At 40.6% G+C, this 23,107-nt stretch overlaps 2 protein-coding genes across 6 annotated transcripts in view; one reads left to right on the top strand and one right to left on the bottom strand.

Moving 5' to 3' along the window:
- The window catches only part of KCNAB1 (potassium voltage-gated channel subfamily A regulatory beta subunit 1), a 408,264-nt gene extending 403,636 nt beyond the window's left edge, over nucleotides 1–4,628 (top strand). For all 5 annotated transcript variants that reach the window (XM_059920067.1, XM_059920065.1, XM_059920066.1 and 2 more), the window contains exon 14: nucleotides 3,670–4,628. In XM_059920067.1, coding sequence (XP_059776050.1) covers nucleotides 3,670–3,759 — 90 coding nt within the window. In that variant the 3' untranslated portion in view covers nucleotides 3,760–4,628. The remainder of the gene's footprint in view (nucleotides 1–3,669) is intronic.
- A 4,580-nt stretch (nucleotides 4,629–9,208) lies between these two features.
- Nucleotides 9,209–21,256, bottom strand: SSR3 (signal sequence receptor subunit 3). Its single transcript, XM_059920070.1, has 5 exons — nucleotides 20,999–21,256; nucleotides 19,649–19,775; nucleotides 15,773–15,871; nucleotides 10,571–10,702; nucleotides 9,209–9,491 (listed from the first exon to the last, which is right to left on the bottom strand). The coding sequence occupies exons 1-5, from the start codon at nucleotides 21,129–21,131 to the stop codon at nucleotides 9,425–9,427; spliced, it is 558 nt and encodes a 185-aa protein (XP_059776053.1). The 5' UTR covers nucleotides 21,132–21,256; the 3' UTR covers nucleotides 9,209–9,424.
- Between the last annotated feature and the right edge of the window lie 1,851 nt (nucleotides 21,257–23,107).

Below are 23,107 nucleotides of genomic sequence, written 5' to 3'. Positions count from 1 at the left end.
CTGAGAAAGAGGGAATTAAGGTTCACTGTATCCTGTGGTTCATTCAGGAGATCTTTGAGAGCTTACTCTGTACCCAGCACTGGGGACACCACAGGAAACCAAAAAGATATTACCCAACCTTCAAGGTGCTTACATTCCAGTAGCAGAGGCACATAATAAAGAAACATATAAAATAATTTCAAGTGAGAAGGTTTACTAAGTAAATAAAGATGGTATTGTAATAGATACTAACTGGGAAATGAGTGAGCCCACTTTAGATAATGTCCTTGCCAAAAGCCCCTCTGGGATGTATTCTGAAGCCCGGAAGTGGAGGACACAGCATGTGAAAAGCCCTGGAAGGAGCAGACACACAGAAGAGCAGTGCAAAGGCCCTGAGACGCAGACGCACTTGGCTTTTTCCAGGAAGCACCAGCCTAAGGCGAATGTGGTCAACATGCAGTGAGCCATAAAGGATGGTGGGCGCGGGCAGGGGACAGGTCACATGGAACACTAGAGAAGTCAGAATTTTGTTCTACTCACAGCAAATCCTTTGGAGGGTTTTAAGAGGAGGGACACGCTGTTATTTGAATTTTTAAAGATTGCTTTGGCTGTTGTGTGAAAAGCAGAATGAAGAAAGGCAAGGACAGGTTGTCTGGGTGACAGGTGATGGTGGCTTGGGCTAGCGAGGATGGTGGCCATGAAGGTCAAGGAGTCCATAGGTTTTGGAAAGAGAGGCATGACTTGCAGATGGCTTGGCAAGAAAAGGGAGGAGCCAAGGATTCCTGTCATGCTAATATAGAGTGATCACTGCCACTCCAAGGGGGAACTCATACTGCCTGGGATAGTAAAAAAAAAAAAAAAAAAAAAAAAAAAGAGGTAGCTCTTGGGCTGTGGGAATACTCCAGGTAGCCAAAGATAACATTTCAGAGGAAAACTGAGGCAGTCATCTTCCCAAAGCACTTCCTCCCTAGCAAGGCTCTGGCTGGTAGCAGGATGGGGCTTCCATGCTCTAAGGGTAAGAGAAGAGGGATGTTGTCCAAGCAGGGAGGCTGCTACCAGGAGGGTTTACCTTCCCTTTTCCCTTTCTACTCCGCCTCCCGTGAGCCCAGCGCCAAAGATTCCACCCTTGGCAAGCTGTAACTGGGCCCCTTGATGTGGTGAGAGTAGATTGTGTGGCTGGGGGCTCCCTGCAGCGGTTGGTGGGACTGGATAGAAAGAGTGCAGTGCCAGCAGCTATAAGGAAGCGAAGTTTCTAACGGGCAAAGGAAGGCAGCTGCTCCAAGGAATGAATGGGCCTAAGGTGAGCATCAACTGGAGGGGCATTTATAAATCAGAGCCTCAAGAGATGAGAGACTGGAGAGAAGCCACAGCTGCAGGCAGCCCATCACCTGCACAGGTCCCCATCCTCCAGCCTTAAAGCCCTTCCGAGGCTCCCCACCGTCCACTCAGGAAAGTCCAGGCTCCTCAGCAGTCGGGCCTTCCCAGCCACGGCTCATCTCCCCTCCCCCACCTTCCCCGGGATCCTAATCCCCAGAGTCGTGGTCCTCCTCCTTCAAAGTGTCCACCACCCCAGGCTGGCCAAATCCGGCTCCATCCCCAAGGTCCATCTTGACAGTGAGCCGGTCCTGGGAGAGCTTCCCTAATGCCTGCCAGCCGCCAGCGCTGGCCAGACCTCCCCTCACCCGCCAATTACTGCAGTCAGGATACTACTATGCCTGCAGTTTGCTAGCTCATGGATGTTCGTGTGACCTGCAGGGACGAAAATGTTTTAAAACAGTTGCCAACATTAAAAAATTGGGCAACTTTTCACACAAAATTCTTAATGTATGGCTTGTCTTGAACATTTAGGTCTTGTAACACTATATTTTTTTTCATGTTTTATTCAAGTACTTTTATGGTTTCATTTTTCTAATGTTTAGATCTCTTTTCTTATTGGTGTAGTGAATGAAGAATTTTTTTCCTCACATGGCTAACCCACTATATTCTAGACACAAAACTTCCAACCAACTTCTAGATTTGAGTCTCAGTGTTGCAGTCTCACATTTAAATAGCACAGTAGCTTAGATCCTCTGATGCTCCAAGGCTAGTGGGAAACCAAATCTGCTTTAGCTTCATTCGGAGAGGAAAATGTTACCAGACCAGTGAGGAAGACGCTCTACTACCCTGCCAAACCCTGAGGCTTCTGGGGAGAGCATATGAGTGGAGACAAGGTCACGCTGGCCAACATGACTGCAGCAGAGGAAGGGTGAGGTGGAAACCTCAGAATCAGTCATCATGAATGTATTTCACCACAGACTCCACACAGGCTCAGACTATTCCTGCAAGAAGCCTGCCTCTGTCCCTTGTCTTATGGTGTAATGTGTGCCCTTGGCCCACTTCTTGCAATAAATGCTAGCTGGCCCTAGATGATCTCATCCTTCCCCAGGGCTTCAATGAGCATGACCGTGCAAATGACTTGCAAATTCTCAACTCCAGTCCTTCTTCTACCACTAAGCTCCACAGCTGCACTTCTGGCTGCCTGCACGTCACTTCTACATGGGATCCCAAAGGCACCTTCACCTCAACATATCCTACCCCAAACTTAGGCTCCAAACTTCTCCTCCTGTGGTCTCTCAATAATTAATTACCTACACCAGTATCTTCCTAGTCACCCAGTCTTGAGATCACCATCAGCCTCCAAAATGTCTCTCCGAGGCACTCTCCTTTTCTCCTCCACCGCCACTGTCTAGTTAAGGCTCTTAGTGTCTGGCTAGGACTGCAATAAATTTCTAACATCTGTGTCCCCTTTTAATCTCCTTCCAACTCTTCCCTCAAAATACCTCCAGGTGTCTGATGGGGTCACTCCCAGCTGAGAAGTCCTGAGAGGTTCCCCACCACCTACAGCATAAAGTCCCAACTCCAAAAAATGGCATTCAAGGCCTTCCGCTGTTTACCTCAACCTCCCTTTTCCCTACTCCCACCATCCCCACCCCTCCCCCACTCGCTCTACACTTGTATCACCCCGTTTCACAGACTTTTCACTTCTTCATGCGATTGCATCTACCTGGGATGCCTGTTAACCTGTGGCCATCCTTCACCAGGGTTGTGTCCACCAGCTGGACTGAATCTCTCCTTAGTCTCTAGACCTGTGCTATCCACTACTGTAGCCTCTGGCCACCTGTGGCTATTAAAGCTAATCCAAATGGAGATGCGCTCCAAGTGTAAAATGTACCCTGGATTTCAAAGATTTAGTACTTAAAAACATGTAAAGCATCTAATAATATTCTATACTGACTACATGTTCAAATGATGTTTCGAATATAATGGAGTAAAACATGTATTAATTTCACCTGCTTCTTTCCACTTTCATTACTGTGGCCAGTAGAAAATCTAAAATTACATATATGGCTCTCATTTTATTTCTGTTGGACAGAGCTGCTCTAGATATTCTATATTTCTATGAGCCTTCATTTACTCAGTCCACCAATAATTATGAGCACCTACTATGGGCCAAGTACTCTTACAGGCGCTGGAGATGCAGTGTGAACAAAACAAGGTCCCTGACCTTAGGGAGCTTCCTGTCTGCTGGGGAGGTAGCATTCTGGTGGTGGTTTATAAGTGTATCCATTTCTAGATGACTTTGCTTAATATTGAGCACAAAGAACAAGTACCAAGTACTAACCACATCCTTTGTCCTTATCATGCTCTCAGGTTCTCCCAAAGATGACATCACACGTGGTAAATGAGATCGATAACATATTGCGCAACAAGCCCTACAGCAAAAAGGACTATAGATCATAAGGCAATGCATGAGCCGTAGGAGCTGCATGGGTAAAGCAGCAGTCTATACAGGTACAGAACGGTGTTACTAGCCAGTGTTCTGAATCACTTAGCAGCCCACTGCTCAACCTCTAGTGTCCCCGGATTCTGAGGTGTCTGCTGTCGCTACCACTGTGCACCTGAATTATGAACACATCTGAAAACTCACAACCAGGAAAATCCATTCTATTTTCTTATCTGGGACTGCAGTCACCTATTCTTACATTGCTCTGTACATCTCATGTTTATGCAAAGGGAAGCATGTGGTGGGGGAAAGACATATTACCTTCAGGCATTTAGTAATTTAAAGAAGGTTGTACAGATATATTTTTTCAAATGAACAACATCCACAGATGCAACGTGGATTGCATCAGGAAGAGTAGGCTCTGTTTACTCAGAAGTCTTGCTTGAAAAATCAGCTGAAACAATTTTACATTTTTTTTTTCTATTTTCACATTCATGTTAGCAAGAGTTGTTTTCACTTGTCATTCAACAGAAGTGAAATGCCTAGGTATTTGCTTTCGTTACCTTTTAAATATTTAGTGTTGCTTGGCCTCAAAAATGGCCCTGTATAGCAATTCCTCCAAGGTGGTCTAGTAGGATTCTAATAATGTTATGTCCATTTACATGGAGAGATGGTAAAAGGATGAAGACCCTAGTCTTTAACCAGGGACAGTCTGGTTAATTTATGAAAGGGAGAATTACACTACTATGGAAGCCTAGCTTTTGAATAAAATGTATCTGCAATGAAGTGTTCATTTTTACCTACATTTTCCTAAAACCTGCTTTATACTTTTGACTGCTTGTAGGCACAGCTTCTGCAAGTTTAAATATTTGAGCTTTAAAAATAAATATACACATGCTCAGTTTTGTAAGTAAATCTGTAAAATACCCAGAAAGGCAAATATTTGCTGTTTAATTAGCACTGGGATTTTACATGCTTGGTGTTTTTGAGAAGTTATTAACATGAAAGTGAATCATGGGCTTCGAGAAAAATGCTGTCACTACTCAGCATATGCTGGGTGAAGTAACTTGCCCAAAGAAAAGTAAATGTTAAAGAACTTCCTAATTCCATAATCACACTATGTGCTTTAAACTATATGCATGAAAGTTCTTTGCATGGATTAATGGGGCCTAGCCTTGTGGCACTCAGAAGTTGAGGTATATCCCGCCCTGCCACTATTGGCTACCTACTCTCATGAATATATCACTTGAGAAAAACTGACAGTATACTGCGTGTACCTGTAAGGAGGGAGAAAACTTTTTTTCCCCACTTTTAAGGTGTATGTAGAGGGGGGAGGGTCCTCTATCTCTATTTGGACACCTGAGCATGTACGAAATTCTAATTTAATTTTCTGGCCAACAGGACCCCATGTAGAAACCACTGAGACTTACAGAAGAAATGTACTATCAGCTTAAAATGCTATTTTCTGCCATCATTTCCAGATATGTATTTCATGATTAAGTTCTCAATCTTAAAATGTTAGTGTGAAGTACCAACAAATTTTCTTTTTGAGTACTATTACCTGTATTCTAATAGGGAAACAGTGCGTTTTTTACCCAAGAGTATCAGATTAATGATGGAAATGGATCATTTTTCAGTTGTTCATTGTGCATTCAATCAATCCAGTGAACTACTGTATGCATAAATGAGCTGAAGTTGTCTAATTGGAACTGCAGTTTATTTGCTTAGAGTAATAAAAGCATTTGTGCATTTAATCTCACAATTAGTTTTTATCTGATCTATCATTATAAGGCTATATATATATATCATTATAGGAGATACACACACACACACACCCATCTTCATAAAACAGGCAGTAACAATCACTTAAATAAAAATAATGTTGGCAGGTAAGCTGCACTGAGTGATACCTAACAGAAATAGCTTTACCAAAAGATTTAAATTGCAACCCAAACTTTTTTTCTCTTGTTAATGGAGAAAATGATTAGCAACTAAAGATATTTCTCCTTGGGTTTTAGAAATGTTCTGTACTAAGGTTAAAGCTTCTCAAACTCATTTAAAAGAACCTGCAAATTAAAATCAAATACCAACATTGCTTGGCCATGGGAACACCTAGTTTTACATACAAATCATCTGCCATGGTAAATATACTAGATAAATACATTTCACAGTTCTATCCTTAAGAAAAATTTCCATGCACTCTCATTTTCTTTTCTTTTCTGGAAAGAATTTCCTTGGCAGAGAACATACCATTCCAAAGGGTAACCTGGGTGGCAGCCAGCCACATACTGAAACCTCAGCCAAGGGAAATGAAAACTAGAAGCCCTGTGCCTGGCTTCCCACTTTAAGAACTGCCACTTCATCTTCATCCATAGTGTGCACCAAGGGTCACCGGACAGATGTCAGGGCTTCAAGGGGCCTTCGCCATCTTTGAGACCACCCCACTCCCTGCAAATGAGGAACCCAGGCCTGAAGAGATTAAAAGGACTCGCCCAAACTCATACTGCAAGTTGATGGCAGAACCAGGCCTAGAACCCAAGTATTTTGTGTTCCAGTCCGGTGCTCTTTTAGGGATGATTTTTTTAGCTTTAAAGCTTTATGAAAAAGTAAGTGTGTGTGATTTTTTAAGTTAAAAAAACTTGGATAGGAATCCAAATTCAGGATCAGTTAAGAAGAAGGAAAGGTCAAAGAAATGCAATGAAAACTCATGAAGGCCAATGAGAAGTTCATCTCTAACCACCTCCATGAAAATCAAACCAACCACCCAAAAGACCCTCCTAATCTTCAATGAATCCCCCTACTTGGGAGTCCAAGGAGGTGGGAGATAACCCCTTACAGCCCTTACAAGCATTTGATCAGTAACTACAAAAATGTGCATTTACATGCGTGGGAAATTAAAATAATGGTTAACGTGAAATAATGAAATAAAGATGATATACTTAATCACATGGTTCTTATAAAGAAGTCTAGGGAAAATATAAATTTTACAAAGCAAAACTTAATGATACTCAATAAGCAAGACCTTTTGGGAATTCCCTGGTGGTCCAGCCGTTAGGACTCTGTGCTTTCACTGCTGAGGGCGCGGGTTCAATCCCTGGTCAGGGAACTAAGATCCCACAAGCCGTGCGGTGTGACCAAAAAAAGAAAAAACTTAGCAAGACCTTTCATAAGAATTTTGGGTATAAATCCAACCTCCACATTTGTTAACTTCAAACTTGCTTCAAATTATTCTATCCAAGTTAGAATAATATACCATATAGGTCAACCAGTAGATTTTTACTGGCTAAGAATAATTTCAACCCAAGTATTAAGTTATAAATGAAATTGTAACTTATCACAAGGGGTGTAAAAACAGGAATTAAATCACTTTGAATCCCAATTACAGCAAAACCCCTTTTACTTTACTGGTGTTGGATAAGAGGTATTTTTAAGATAAAAATTCTCCAGCAGGCTTTTACTAACTAAGCCAGATCCAGCACATCATAATTCTTTGCACTGCACAGTCTTTCTAGGTGACACGGAGAGTCACGGAGCTCTCACCTAGAGAGCTGGGGAAAAGGTTCCACAGCTCCTAAGAGTAAAGCACTGGTACAGTAAATCCTTAGTGAAAACTGCAGAACCATCAGAATATGTCTTATAAACTTATACGCCGGAATTTATCTGACAGTATAGAAAGTTAGAAACTATTATTAGGATTAAAAACAAAAAGTGCCATAGGAAAATTTCAGGACCAAAACCAAATTTTGCTTCCTCACTTTTCTACAAATTATTCAGTTTATTAACTCAAGAGGCACTCTATTAAGAACGTCACACTGATGCCCCTATTTCGCCACCCCATCTCAGGTATACTGTATTATAAGAATTTTTTTCCCATCTATACAGGCACTGCCATCTAGTGGCAATTTTTTACCTGCAAGTTAAAAATTACAGGTAAAAAATTACTTGACCCAGCTCTGGTAACAAACAGAAGACACTGATGGTTTGTCAAATAGTCATTTTGTCAAATAAGCAAGCGCAACTGGTACAAATGCCACGCCACCAAACTACTGACCAGTTATTAATCAACAGAAAAAAAAAGTTAAAACATAATAAACTTCTTATGTGCTACACTAACTACTGTGCAGGGTCTTTCTTCTGACTTCCCCATTAACCTCATATTACCCAGTGGTGGCACATGGATAACAATGTACCAAAGAAAAGTAAAGAACTGCAGACTTCTAAAAGCAATGATGAAATCTAATCCTCAGTTGAAGATAATGATGATCTGGGTCACTAGGCAAACGTACTCCTGGCCCATCTTCACTCCAGGTTCTTAGATGTGACTTCCCAAAACATCCAACAGCATGGAAGTGGAAGATGGACTCCTGGTGAATATCTTTCTATAGTTATAAATGGTGAATATTATTTGCAACATTCACCTTAAATTTAGAAGTGGAAACCAAACATTAAAGTTAAGATTAGCAATTGGGAATATATTTCCTTTAAGATATTGTTTGTAGAAAAGTACTGGATGTGGTCAAAAGCTGACAGGAATTATCACCTGTGAGTCCATAACCTTTTAAGTGATGTAGGTTCAAGAAGAGCTTCCCAAACTTTTTCAAATCATGGAACATAGAAAAAAATAATTACCTGTAAACACACTGGTTAAAAAATGCAAGAGACTGCTCTTGGCTGGACCCACAAGGTCTAAAGAGATCAATATTTTGTTTACAATTGATAGGAACCTGTGGACTAAAGGGTCAAATTTACAAAAGTCCTCATGGAAAAATGCTGACCAGCACCAAAACCACTGTAATTTCTTGGAGAGTTCTTAGAATTCCAGAACTAAGATCACAAAAATTACTTTGGTCTTTTACACATCAATATTCAGGAAAGAGGTTCTCTTATTGAACATTCCTCCAGTGATGTGAGACCCTGGTCAAGAGAAAACAATGATTCCATTCTCTTAATAGGTCAAACCAACATGGTAGGGTCAAGCTAACCTCCCTGGACATCCAGCACCAAAGCTATAGAGCTGAACAGTGTGTACTTTAATAACCGCATAGGACAACTCTCATATGCCTAGGCACTATTTTTAGATTATTACCTTGGCTGCCTTTCTTCCTTTAAAAAAAAAAAAGAACAACTTTTCCACAAGTTTCTCTTCTCCAAGTTGGAGAAACTAATGTTTTAACTTTGAGTTATTTCAAATCACAAATTCAGAGACTTGCAAACATGAAGCTTCTGTTCAATCCCCCAGAGGGAGAGGACTCATTCTGGTATTTATGGTTCAAAAAAAAGTTGTAATATTGTGCTTGGAACACACAGAACCAGTTATTAACTTCTTGCTACTATTATAAATAATAACAGCTCAGTCCAGGTTACTGTGACCTCTGACAAGTCAAGGAAACAAGTTATTTTCTTCCCTTGTGATTATAACATATTGCAACACTTTTTGCCTTTTAATAAATGTCCTGGTACTCTGAGTTTCCCTTTCAATTCATTTAATTTCAACAATCTGTCAAAAAAAAGAGCCAATAAACAAATAATGAATTACATTTTGTTGGGTTTTTCAAACCCTCAAACTCCAGACTTACAAAAACAGCTTGTGTGTCTTCCACCCTGACCACCCTGCTACTTTTCCATATACCACAGGCCACCCATAGACACAAAGCCAGGGCAGTGGAGGGAAGCTGACGTGCTCTACTTGGAGCCAGTAGACAGGAGGGCGATGAGGCCCGAGGAAGCACTTATGGACAAAATGTAGTTCCTGTAAGAATTTAATGTTAAGGAAAAATCAACCCCAAATTGGTTTTCAACAAAACAAAAAGAACCCATCTCTTTGGAATGTACTGTTTCCCTCCTGACACTGTCTAATGACAATAATGTGCAGTCCCAATGTCTGCAAATGCAATTTACAAGAGAGGAGATTATAAAGAATGAAGAACATTCACAGGAAATGTGTTCCAATTTTAAAAAGAAAACACTTGAGAAAGAAACCTAGAACACATGATCACAAAGAAAATATCTGAATTCCATTTAACCTGCAGGAAAAGAACTGATCAAAGAACATGGGGAGGAAGAAGGGACTTGATTTCCCCAACCCTCCAACCCCCCAACCCCCCCACATCAAGAGCAAAGGAAAAATAAGTCTTCCCTGTCTATCAGTGTTTTGGCTACAGCTAGCCTGTAAAAGCAAGGAGGTTCTGAAAGTCTGCAGCTACTCTCAGCCTCAGGACTAGAGTGTTTGGGGCAAACCACTCCAGTATTCCCAGGAGATACAAGTTGGAGGGTGTCTGATATTTTATTACATCAAAATCTCCAACGGTTAAAAGTTTGGCTGCACATTCTTGGATAATACCTTTAATAAATTACCTTAACAAGAGAAGACTGATTCTTGCCCAAAAGGTCAATTTAAGAGCAACCTGAAACACCGTTAAGCTATTATGAAATGCGCCAATTTAACTCCACTGCCTATCCACCCAACCCCAAAGCCCCAAAGTACCAGCAGACACAGGGCTCATGCCAGGAGGTAGCAAAGAAGGCAAGTTTGCTTTGTCTCCTTAGAACTTTTTTTTAACTAGGCAGGTACATATCATCATATACGTAAGACTGCTTTGTAATACTTGTTATTTATCATGAAGTCTTAATTCATAAACTTAAAAGAACTTCAAATCAAACCAAAAGCCCGTATTTTAAATGTCCAGAAACTTGCCTAAGGTCACGGTGCTTTTTAAAGGACTGACTCCCTGTGTAGTTTTTTGTTACCAGAAAATACTCAGACAAATCAAAACTAAAACGAACTGTTTCTAGACTTCTAAAAAAGATAATCAACCTTTAAAAGGATACACTGTGGGGTTGAAGTTCTTCAATATAAAGAAGGAAGCAACAATGACCAAGACCAGAAATAGGGTGTTATTATAGAAGATGGAAAATGTTGTAGCTTCATAGTCAGCAACTTCATTCTTCTTCCACAAGATTCTGCGGACACAAAACAAGTCATTTAAGTTTTTAAATAGGTACTAAAAATTTTAAATACCACATGGCTCTAGCTCATAGTAAGTTTTTCCTTAAGTGTTCTGGGCAGAATCTGTTTTTAATATTAAATTCAGTCAGCATTGTCCCCTTTTTCCTACTGAAAAAGATATTTCACTGTACTGATGCTCAGGAATTCCCTGGTGGTCCTGTGGTTAGGACTCGGTGCTTTCACTGCTGGGGTCCAGATTCAGTCCCTGCTCAGGGAACTAAGATCCCGCAAGCCGCACGATGCAGCCAAAAAAAAAAATACTTTATCGATGCTCAAGAAACAGTTGCTGGGTATGTTACCTTTTTTCCCAGGCAGTTAGAGCTTTGCAGGAAGGGACTGATTAATTGAAATTAGCTTGGTTTCATCAGCAACTGAAATAGGCATCTTTCTCTAGGTACTCACCGAAAACAAACTTGATGATTAGCAGCCTGACAGGGCTTCCTCAGCTGTCTGAGGCTTGAGACTCTCTACAGTCTACAGATTTCAGCCTTCAATATTTCACCTTAAGACAAGCCCATGGACAAAGCTAGCTGTGGCATCACAGAAGCAGACTTGTCTGCGACTCTCTTTAGCCATCTTTATTTAATTCAAACTAAGAATCTGCTTGATCATTAGGAGGAGTTTTTAACTTCTGTAAAACCCATTTACTTTTTATTTAATCCTCTTTACACATTATGATATCGTATTAATTTACTAGTACTTTATCAACCTTTTCTTTTACCTCTTCACACAGGCAACAGGAAGTTCCAGGGTGCCTGTGAATGAAGTTCCAGGGTGCCTGTGAATAAGGGAGCCTTTATTTCCCTCAGTTAATTAACTTTGTAAAGCAATTTACAAAGTTAAAAGAGTAGGTAGGTTGTGACCCATTAGTGGGATATGAAATCAATTGAGTGGATCTGATGTTCGGGAAAAATTAGTGAGTTGAGACCAGCACGTTAAAAAAAAAGGAAAAAATAGAAAAGTATCAAGTGCATCACATACAGTAGGGTAATAATTATTCTGTGAAACATTTACATGTGTGTATGTAAAAGTGTATTTGGTCAAAGAGTAAAATATATATATATTTTTTTTACTGTAGGTCATTATCAAAAAGGCTGTAACTCATTGCCATAGATGTTTTCTCCCCCAGAAAGGTACATTACTCTGGGGCCAGATAGTACCCCCAACTAATCCTAAGGACAGCACTATGGCTAACGTCAGTAGTAACTGCCATGTTTTAGTCACCAAATGTTCTAATCTAAAGTCAACAAGCATGGCTATAAAGGAGCTAAATGGAAGGTATTAGCATCTTATCTTTGTCAGAAGAAATTTGTGGTCTCTAATACATATGCCATATTTCCTTGATTCTGTAGATACCATCAACTTAATAAATCTTCAATTTGCTATAAACTTTGGAAGAAGTGAAGGACATTACATTAAATGCAGCTATCAACTATAAAACAGTTTCTGATTTCAGAGAAGTTTAAATGTAAATTTAAAAAATATACGTGACTTGGAATTAATACATTATACCATTCTAACAATGATCAAAGAAAACACCAGCCCAGAAATATCCATAGTCCCAACATGGTTTAATGCTACAAAACACTCAGAACAATTGCCTCTGTTTTTAAGACTCTGGCACAAGACCCAGTGAAGACAGGTTCCTTGAGTAGGCCACTAGCATGCTTTTACTGCTGGTGATTAAATTATCACACCTCCACCACAGCACTTTTCCCTAACTCCCCATCATGCCCTGAATCAGAACCATCTTCAAGACATTTTTGATGAAAGAGTGGCTCAATCCTTTAGGTTATCCCAGCTCGCAAAGACCGTGTGTTACATCAGGGTATACACAGTCAGGACTGTCTGACAGCTCTCAACTTTTTCTAGTCCAGCCTGGTTTATTTTGAAAAAGTTTAGGACCCCCAGTTGCCCTCATCAGCAATGGTTCCGCAAAAGCTTCACTGGTAGGAAATCTACTTTGGGAGAACAGTTCTCAAGCAGTCATTTTTCTAAGGAGCACTTCCTAAAACAGGAGAAAAGTTGAGACCAAACTCAACAACTCTTACAATCTGATAATACTAAATGATGGACCGTCAGTAAGTCAAGGAGAAATAACATTCATACCTTGGGACAAAAGTTAATGAATCTGATTCTCCCCTCCTAATTTCCTTGGATAGGTAGAAAAGTAGGTTCAAAAGTGGCATGTAGTCCATATTCCAAATGATTTTAGATAGAGCTTTGAAGATACCCATCTGGGCAGAAAGATGCCGATAAACCTTCTCTTAAATCTCTTGGAGGTAACTAATCCTTTGAGTAAGAAAAATACTGGATCTTAAAGGGAGTTTTGGATCCAGTTATCAGCATCAATAATGAGTACAGACCTGGGTACAACTGTATCCAGCGTGGCCTTTGCGAGAGAATTACAAACAGCAAAATTTCTACTGGTGACAAGAATGAAAATTTTATAATCTTCTGCCACTCTGCATTTTATATATCAATAAAACCTCCATTTCATCCTACTCTGAAATACCTGGTCCAGGCAACGGCAAAGAGGTTTCATTTCCAATTCCAACTCTGATCCACTAGTAGAGACTACCTGAATACCACACTGAGAAAGATTCTGAGACACATCCCAGGATCAAGAACAAGTGCCAGACCAAATCAGGCAAGTCTGTAGTGAGCAGAAAAGACCCATCTGCCATCTCTGATACAATTAATCACCTAAAACCTGTAAGACCTGTAAGAGCTTGTAACAAGCATTTTGAAATTTGGGTAACTATGATGTGCACTCCAGTTTAAGAACCACTGTTCTAATAAATATTATAATTCGATGAAAAGGTTAAAAGAAAGTGGTCTAGATTCTCTAATATCTATCCCTATGCAAAAATTTGCAATTAAAAAGCTATGCAGAGGGGGCTTCCCTGGTGGCGCAGTGGTTGAGAATCTGCCTGCCAATGCAGGGGACACGGGTTCGAGCCCTGGTCTGGGAAGATCCCACATGCCGCGGAGCAGCTGGGCCCGTGAGCCACAATTACTGAGACTGTGCGTCTGGAGCCTGTGCTCCGCAACAAGAGAGGCCGCGATAGTGAGAGGCCCGCGCACCACGATGAAGAGTGGCCCCCGCTTGCCGCAACTAGAGAAAGCCCTCGCACAGAAACGAAGACCCAACACAGCCATAAAAATAAATAAATAAATAAATAAATTAGAAAAAAAAAAAAATCTCCCTTCTTAGATAGCAAAGCAGATGAAAGTCTTAATCAACACTAGTCCCCAAAGATAGATCTAGGCCTATATATTGTTTGGCTTGACCCACTCATGGCTTTAAAATTTAAAAAAAAAAAAAAAAAAAAAAAAAAAAAAGCTATGCAGAGGGAGGAGTTGAGTAGCAGAAACTTTAAAGAGAAAAGGCAAAGTAACTATCTTGTCACATTTCTCCTCTTAGGTAACATATGCAATAGATTTTTGCCTAGCAATCCATTTGTATTCCAGTAGGGCCCAGCATCCATTAGGAAATGCTTCTTTTTGTTTTGTAATATGTGGTCCCAGAGGTTGTCATGAATCAGCATGATATTCACAAGAGCTGTACATAAATGTTGAGCAATATTTGGAGATATTAATCAAAATTGCTTAAGGTGGAAATTTATTTCTTTGAAAGTGTAATGAATTCTTGTTAATATTTTAAAATAAAAATAACTTTGCAATTCTAAAAAAAAAAAAAGCTATGCAGAGCCAGAGGTCTTTAAACCTGCTCCCTAAAAAACAGGCCTTCACTGTCATGATTTTAATATTGTGACTTCAGTTTTATGAAGGATCCATAGGACATAATCATTTCAATAATGTTTTGGTGCCTGTCCAAAACCACTGTAGAAGACACTGCTCATTAAGTTACTCAGTGTCCCTTAAATAAGGATCCACTTGATAAAGTCCTTCCAAGATTCAGTGCCAGGAAAGTTTCTTTTCAGAAGGAGTTGCATGCTGCTTCTCATCCGACAATGAAAGCTGGATGACTTTGGATGCTTCCTCTGACACTTGGAAGCTCAGAGCTGAGTTTAGTGCCCAACTGCTGTAACTAATGCTGAGGTCCTTGTTCATCCACCTTTTCTTACTTTTAAATGGTTTCTGACCTTTTTAAATTGTATTGCTTTGTTTCACATGCAATTCAGTATTGCAAGTCCCCACAAAGTCTTTCTGGAGAAAAGTGGGATAAAAATTCCATTTCATAAAGCACCTCATAGATACTAAAATTTAAGATCCATGAAAACAGCCTCGACTCATGACTCTACTAAACCATCTGGCAACTCTTAAGCACAAGTTTACTCAATCATTCACAGACTTCTACTCAGATGTCAGACTGTTTATTAGCCTTCTAACAGCAGCTGGCAGGAAAAATTGGGGGTGGGACTAACAAATGTGGCACAGAATTCGGCAACAGGAGACAAACCTAATTCTTTTCTTTTTCCTAAACAGTGCAGATAACCAAGAACCAGATGTCCCCAGGGAAGTTCAGGAGCAGAAATACCACCACCTAAAAATGCTAACACACAACACAATATAAACTCTTCAGACCCAGAGGGGTTAGGCGATACCCTCAAGGTCACACAGCTACCAAGTGGCAGAGCCAGCACTGGACACAGCTCTGCAGGCTCCTAAATTCCAGCAGAGCAGTTGAGTACAAGCTCTCAAGTCAGACTGGCTGCATTCTTATCCTGGTTTTACCACACACTAATCTATGGCCTTGGGCAAGGTACCCGAGCTTTCTGTACCTCAGATTCCTCAGGTGTAAACTGGAGAAAACAACAGTACCTACCTCATGGAGCTCTTTGGAGGAATAAATGAACTGTGTACTGCACAAAGAAAAGTATCTGGTAGTAATAAAAACTCAAAAAGTCAGTTATTATTCTCATTACCATGACTTCTAATACCAACGTTTTCCTCAGATAATTCTAATATCCACATGCTCTAAGCAGAAACCAAAAACTTATTTTCTACAAATAACCCCCTTTTTGAGTACCACAAACACTTTAAATAGGGAGCCAAACCTTTCATCTTTTTCCTTCCGAGACATCTTTCTGTTATCAGCTTCAGAAAGTTTCCGAGTCACTTCTTTGGAAACAGCATCCTCCCTCTTCTGTGCTACTCTGGGAGGAAAAGAAAAAAGGTTTCCACATGCTCCAGGAGTGAACATCACACTCTCTCAGAAACACTCTGTACTCATATCTTGTATTGGCAACTGTATACTTTACATTTCAAGAAAATAAGCTGGACAGAAAGTTCCAAGTTTATTACACTGTGCTAGCCAAAAGAGAGGGAGTTCAAGAAACTTCCAAGATGTGGTTTATTAGTGATGTGTTTTGATTTCTGCTTAAAAGGGAGAATTTTCCTAAGTTAGGTATTTAATATGGAAATAAAAGTCAAATGCTATTAACACAGTTTAGTTATGAATCATTATAGCTCCACTTTGTTTTAACTCATAATTTAACTGTTCCACAAATAAATTTGTTAAGGCATTAGCAAATAATACATGATTTCAATTCCAATAAATAACAGGAGAGAAAACTAAGCTTAACAAAGAGAGAATTAATAGCTGTAATATCTTAAAGTAAAGCTTTTAACTTTACTCCAAAGGGGAATTTCACTAAAAAGAAATAATACCACATGGTTAAGGAGTGACCAACAGCACTTTTAGTTAAACGAACTACTGGTTTGAGAGTTGCACCAAGAGATAATATGGAATCAGCCAAAAAAGGCTGGAAGTGTTATTCAAGAAATCAGATCAGAATCTTTAGTGATGAGTCAGATAAAGAAAAAAATGATATAATCCTAAAAAAATCTATGAGGTGAATTTTATCAGATGGGGTTGCTAGTAAAAGAGAGGATAAAATTTAACCTGTGATGAAATACAAAAAGCCTCCCAAAGATTAGACATTTAAATTCAACATGATTTATTTTTCATAATATGGGAGAAACTGATTAGCCATAAACATAGAAAAAGTAATAACTGATCACAAGCAAAATATAACAATTACAAAGTCCCACTAAGAAAACATTCAACACGATACTGAGATGTATTGAAAGCAACAGGATGTGCACCATAGAGATAGACATCTGTTCAATCTATGTTCAGTTACTCAATCCCTCATTACTATGTATATTAAGTTCTGGTCAGTGGACCAAAGGAAACTGGGGGAAAATCAGGATGGATTCCTGAAAAGCCCAAGATCATTCAAGGCAATAGTTCTCAACCTTTCTCCAACCACATGAGCTTCTGGGCTACAAATTAAGCACAAATTCAGGCTGGTTTTACCTATATCTCCATCTCTATCTCTCACTCAAGAATCAAGTTAGAAGTGACATTATTAAAAAGAAAACCTTTAGTCAGCTTCAACTGATGTATTTTTCCACAAATTGATAACTGGAGAGAGGAAAATCAGTTTGTCTAAAAAAAACAGGTAAAAGGAAATAAGTTCTGAAACGTAAAGAAAAAAGGCAGCTAAGAGAGCAGGTAGCTGCTTTAAGAGATACTTTAAGACACTATAATGTCCAACTTTCCCTGACTCATTTTATTATGTAAAAGTTCAGTTCTGCAGGGCAGAGACTCTCATCTCTTAATCTCTAGCAAATCCCAGGCACTTTTAAGTGTTTCCTGAACTTCACATGAGACTGCTTTTTTCTAAGAAAGGCCAATTGATAAGAAATGGACATGGTTCACAGCAGAAACCTTTCTTAGCGGAACAGAGGGTAAAAAAAATACACACACACCACCACCCCCAACTGTCAGGGTGCTGGGACACAGGAATAAATTATTTTCAGAAGAGTTGGCTCTAAGCATCTCTTGGACAAATAGTCAATCATCTGTCCGCATGACAAATCTTCCTGAAGACAATGAACCAGATAACTAGTTAATTTCTCTTGTATGGCTACAATTCCATACTCGCCTAACAGAGACATTAACAACCACACTGTAGGTTTATTACAACTCAAGAAGCCCTACCCTCCATCTCAGTGCTCTTAGAAAACAAACCTCACTCAGCGCTGAATGCTCTAAAACAAAACAGAGGTAAATCCAGAGGCCCAGCTCTCAGCCAACTGAGATAAAAAAAATCTTTGCAAACATTTTTAAAATCATGCCACCTTAAAAAAAAAATTCCTATGGGATCTCTCACCCCCAACCTCTCCAGCACTGCAACAAACATTTATTACACGCCAGACACCATGGCTTACGTCGCACGTATCATATTTAATCCTCACCATCCCACAAGGTACCACGAGTGCTCCCATTTTACAGCTCAAGAATCTGAAGTCTAGAAAGATGAAATGCATGCCAAGGCTCTGCATTTAAGAGAGCAGAGCTGGGACTGGAATCCAGACTGTCGACTCTGAAGCCATTCTCTCCACCACCAACATCCACCCACACTCAGAATCTTGCTGGCTCTTTAAGCCTTAACAATCTTGCCAATCTGTAGGAGTTTTTTTTTTTTTTTTTTTTTTTTGTAGGAGTTTTGATGTCAGTAGCAATATTTAATATTACACCAAAACTATGACTAAAAAATAATTCCATTCAGAGAGTGTATTAAGTCAGTAGGTCACTGAAATTTTACTGAACTAAATTAAACATACCATTAACTATTGTAAGGGAAATAAACAAAAGACATGGCAGTTGCCCTCAAGAAGCTGAAAGGAGAAATGAGGGGAAAGAACATGATTTTTGACTCCAAAAAGGCGAATAAAAATGATATGCAGAACAAGTGAAAAAACACTAGGTCCCAAAGGGACTGAGTTCCAAGGGAATCACAAAGGATGGGTCATGCAAAACGCCCACTTCTGAGGGCTGCGCTATCCACAGATGGCCATGCCTCACAAGGAAGACAGCCCAGGACAGCAGAGGCCGAGATGGGCTGAATCCTGGAACGGAAGTTAGTGAAGAGGGGCTGTCACGCAGGGAGACAACAAAGGTGACCTGGATTTAGCCGTTCTAGCAACAGCCACGCACAACCTGGACTCCTAAGGGTCGAGAACAACAGTGGAGAGGCTGCTGAGGCCAGTTTCAGCTGCTGAGACCATTTCTGGCCTCCTTACAATAAATCCCTGTTAACTGAGATCATCTCAGTGTGTTTCTACTCATCACTAGAAAGCTTAACACAGGAACAATAAGGACAGTTAAGATTTCTCTGGAAAAGATTCCTAAGTCTTGAAATACCAGACATGTAAGAATGGAAAGAAAGGGAGATGATTCTAAACGAGGGAGGGAACGAGTCACGTTCAAAGGATGACACAAAAGCTGAGTCAGAAGATCTAGGGCCCAACCCTAAAAGACAAGGCCCCACTGGTAGGAGGCAGAAGACTTGCATTCCGAGGCCTGGAAGAATCTGGATTTAATACATTTAGAAAAGAGAAGGCCATGAAGAGTTGTTAGGAGAGTGACACGATAAAATGAAGGTAGAAATAGAGTAAATATGGTAACCTTTTACATTTTCATATTCTCATAAGAAAAATGCAATTAGCATTAAAAATGTCAGTGTTGAATATAAGAAAAAAAGACCACTTCTTTCACATCCAAAAATTCTACATGGTGAGCCCAGAACAATTCCTTCTAGAAAGAATTCCATTTGACTTCTAAAATGTTACTTTACTTGGTGGGTTTGTTTTTCTGAACCCCATGATTAAGGATGGTACTTAAGTGTTTTAATTCCACCATCAATACCCACTTCCATAGCAGTGTTAGAAGCACTGTCTCTGCTTTTCGGTTAGTTGATACTCCTTCATACCATTAATGTGCCTCCCCCTCCAAATATACATACATATATATCTCAAAATAGTGCTTATTGAAACCCACACACACACAAATGGTCTTTAAGAGGACCTCCTACTATATAAAAATGCAACAATATATACTTTCTCTTGAGAAATATACTTACTTGTGCTTGAGAACAAATTTCACATTTTTGTATGCAAAGGCTACCAAATAAGTGCTTACTAGGGTCATCACACTATACAGAACAGCAGACTGAATAAGATCCATATGCCATATTCGCCAATATAGCCCTGAATTAAGATAAAAGGGGGAGAGGGGAATACAAAAAGAAACAAAATATTACCAGCCAGTTACAAAAGCCTGCTGAATTAATTATAGCTAAACCTGGTAAAATACAGCCCTGATTAGGGAATCCAATACAGTATAAGGGGAACTTCAGAAGTGTGATATCCAGTAAAACGTTAGTCTCAAGTTTCCCTAGTTGAGAACGCTTGAAAAACATAACCTTTCTATAACTAGTCCATTATGAGATTTCTGCTTCTAAAATGAGAACAAACTCTGGCTCAACAAAATTACAATTCAGACTTCAAATTTCATTCTAAAGGGTAGTATCACGCTAACTACAGGCCATTCCAAAACGCCATGTGCAGCCCCAAACCAGAGTTTACACGCTGACGTGGCTGTTATCTGAAATCAAGGCAGTGCTCAGTGCAGCCAGTGAACCAAAAGGCTCCACACCACGTTAACTGCACGCTGGGTTTTATAAAGCCGAAAGAGAAACTACATCTGGATCTGACTGTCCAACAACAGTGCAGCAATGTGAGAGGAAATTCACATTCGGGAACCCTGAGCTCTAAAAACAACCTTGGCCAAGACTGTATAGTTTTTCCATCCAAGTAAGAATTCTAGAATTGTCCTAATAGGCTTATTAAAAGGGTTACTATACATTGTAGAGCGCGGGCCCTTGGCACTGGTCCAACTTCTCTCGTCAAACTAGGAAAATAATGTTCTGCGTGAAGCAGTTCTCCTAAAGCTACACTTCTAATTCAGTGCGGGTGTTAATGTCTCTCATCTTAATTCATGAGTTTCTCCACAGTAAGTAATAAGTTTAAGATCTCGTAACAGCAAACGACAGTTGTAGGGAAAAAAGCAAATAGCAGGCTATATGCCTAAATGTTAGCATCACAAGATCTTAACCCGAGCGTTAGTTTTAATACTGATTCGGGGCCGCCATCCCGGAACGAGTAACTCACAATCCGCAGGAGTGAGGCCCGGGAACGAGCTAGCGTACTTTTAAAACGCGCCACAGGTGACTTTCCTGGGATGCCGCCCACCACTACCCTGGACCAGATCACGGAGGCCCACAGAGGCTACATGCTGCCCCCGAGGCCAGGGCGAGCTGGGGAGAGCGCGGGCCCCGGCTCACGCCTTGCCGGTCGGCCCGGCCCTGCCACGTCCCCGCCCAGCCCGACCCGCCGGCGGCCTCCCCGCCCGCCTCTCTCCAAGCGCTCACAGATGGGGATGGCGGACACGATGAAGGCGTTCCCGAAGAAGAGCGCCGAGGACTTGGCCGACAGGTTGCGGCTGAAATCCTGCAGGAGCAGGTCCTCCTCGGACTGCTGCTTGGAGCCGCCTTTGGGAGCCATGGTGGAACCGCAGCCGCGAGACGAGAGGGCCAAGTCAGGCCCCGAGCCGGGCGCCGAGCCGGGCGCCGAGCCGGGCAGAGGCCGCTGGCACCACCCCTGCGGCCACCGTATCCGCTAACGACCCGTCAGCGCCGCGCTCGGAGGAGGGAGCCGGCGTTGCGCGGCGCGGGGCAAGCGTCCGCAGGATTGGCCAGTCTGGCGCCGCTACGTAGGTTTCACGGCATGATTGGGCGAGCGGGCCAGACTTCCGGATTCCTGGCAAACCACGTGACGCGTCAGTTTCCAGGAGAAAGCCGGGACTTGTAGTTTAGTGGGTGCTTTTTTTTTTTTTTTTTTTTTTTTTAATTAACAAAACGTTATTGACATTACACTTTACAGACGCTGGTAGACTCATGCTTTCCAAGCCGTCGAAATTCCAAAATAAGGAGCTCTGAGTCATATGGTCATTCATTCAACGGGCGCATGGTTAGCCGGCTCTGTGGGTACCCAGCACTGGGGCGTTGGAAGAAGAGAAAGTATAGGTAGGTAGTATGTGTTGAGCCCCTTCTTTACACAGTCATTATTTCATTAAATATCCTCAAGAATCCTATGATATGCCCATTTTGAGGGTGAGAGACCAGCAATGCTGGTCTCCAGGGAGTGGGATCTTTTCAAAAAAGTAACAGCTTAACTTTGTACAAAAAAGGCACTCTTGCTTATAAGGAACTCATGGTCTCATTGCTGAAGATAATATTTAACACGTGTCCAGTACATTTACAAATTACTACACTTTTATTCCTTTAAAGATTTAGTTGAAATAATGTGGCCTCCAAAGCCATGCTGGGTAAAACAATACTAAGTAAAGACAATATGTTGGCTGGACAGGCCTCTGAAGTTCAGAAAATTGAATATGCTGATTAAAACAACTAAATACCATTAACTCGAGTTATCACTTTTTCTTCAAAAATTAATGCTCAACCACTTCACTCTCAGCAAAAGCTTCTTTCATCTACTGACATCAGGCAAAACTTCAACAACCAACTTAACAGATCTGTTAACAGAGATCTTTCTCACCTTCTCCAGTTGTAATTGACCTTCAGAGCTTCCGTTCAAATGGAGCTTTCTGTCTTCAAGCTTTTTCAACCTATTCTCTTTTTTAAAAAATATTATTTATATTTTTAAATTTTTGGCTGCATTGGGTCTTTGTTGCTGCACACAGGCTTTTCTCTGGTTGCGGCAAGCCGGGGCTACTCTTGGTTGCGGTGCGCGGGCTCTAGGCGCGCGGGCTTCAGTAGTTGTGGCTCACGGGCTTAGTTGCTCTGCAGCATGTGGGATCTTCCCAGACCAGGGCTCGAACCCGTGTCCCCTGCATTGGAAGGCAGATTCTTAACTACTGCACCACTAGGGAAGTCCTCAACCTATTCTCTGTATAGATACCACAATGAGTTTTCCTGAAATATAAATCCTTTCATCATCTACAGCAAGTATTCCCAAATGCCAGAAGTCTTCACCAATCATGGCAAAATAAGAAGAAAAAATGGACCATCTAGTGAATTTTTCAGAAAACAAACTATTCATTTAAAAATATCTACATTTATGTCTTCTTTTTTTAATGTTTAAATGCACTTTCTTTTGTTACGTGGTGGTGGTGATAGTGAAGAAACTCGTATTTTTCTCTTCCAAAATATTCCTCTCTGTTTTTCCTACCTTAATAAATTACATCCTTTCCCACCCATTTGCTAGGGCTAAAATGTTAAGTTTCAACACTTAATTCCTTCCTTTCGCTCTCCATTTGTGACCAATTCATCAGCAAAACCTTTTGGATCTGTCTCTTTAACTAGATTTCTTGCTTGCTGTTTATAAACCAATGATTTAAAAAGAAGATAACAGATAAAATCAGAAACTGTAAGATCAAAATCAACAAGCTAGTTAAAAGTAAAAGAGGAAGAAAATAAGAAACAATAATGATGAGGTTAAAAAGAATTACACCTGAGAAA

Source organism: Balaenoptera ricei, chromosome 4 (genome assembly GCF_028023285.1).
Source record: "Balaenoptera ricei isolate mBalRic1 chromosome 4, mBalRic1.hap2, whole genome shotgun sequence".
In the NCBI taxonomy this organism is placed as follows: Eukaryota; Metazoa; Chordata; class Mammalia; order Artiodactyla; family Balaenopteridae; genus Balaenoptera; species Balaenoptera ricei.
The sequence above is the reverse complement of the archived record's forward strand: the minus strand, read 5'-3'. Positions and strand labels throughout refer to the sequence as shown.

What these genes read in the sequence shown, in the direction of transcription:
- SSR3 (XM_059920070.1), bottom strand. Translation starts at nt 21,131, where the DNA reads ATGGCTCCCAAAGGCGGCTCCAAGCAGCAGTCCGAGGAGGACCTGCTC. An exon ending in AAATTTGTTCTCAAGCACAA is followed by an intron (nt 15,872 to 19,648) that starts GTAAGTATATTT and finishes TTTTCCTCCCAG; the next exon opens with AGTAGCACAGAAGAGGGAGG. An exon ending in AAGAACTTCAACCCCACAGT is followed by an intron (nt 9,492 to 10,570) that starts GTATCCTTTTAA and finishes AAATTCTTACAG; the next exon opens with GAACTACATTTTGTCCATAA.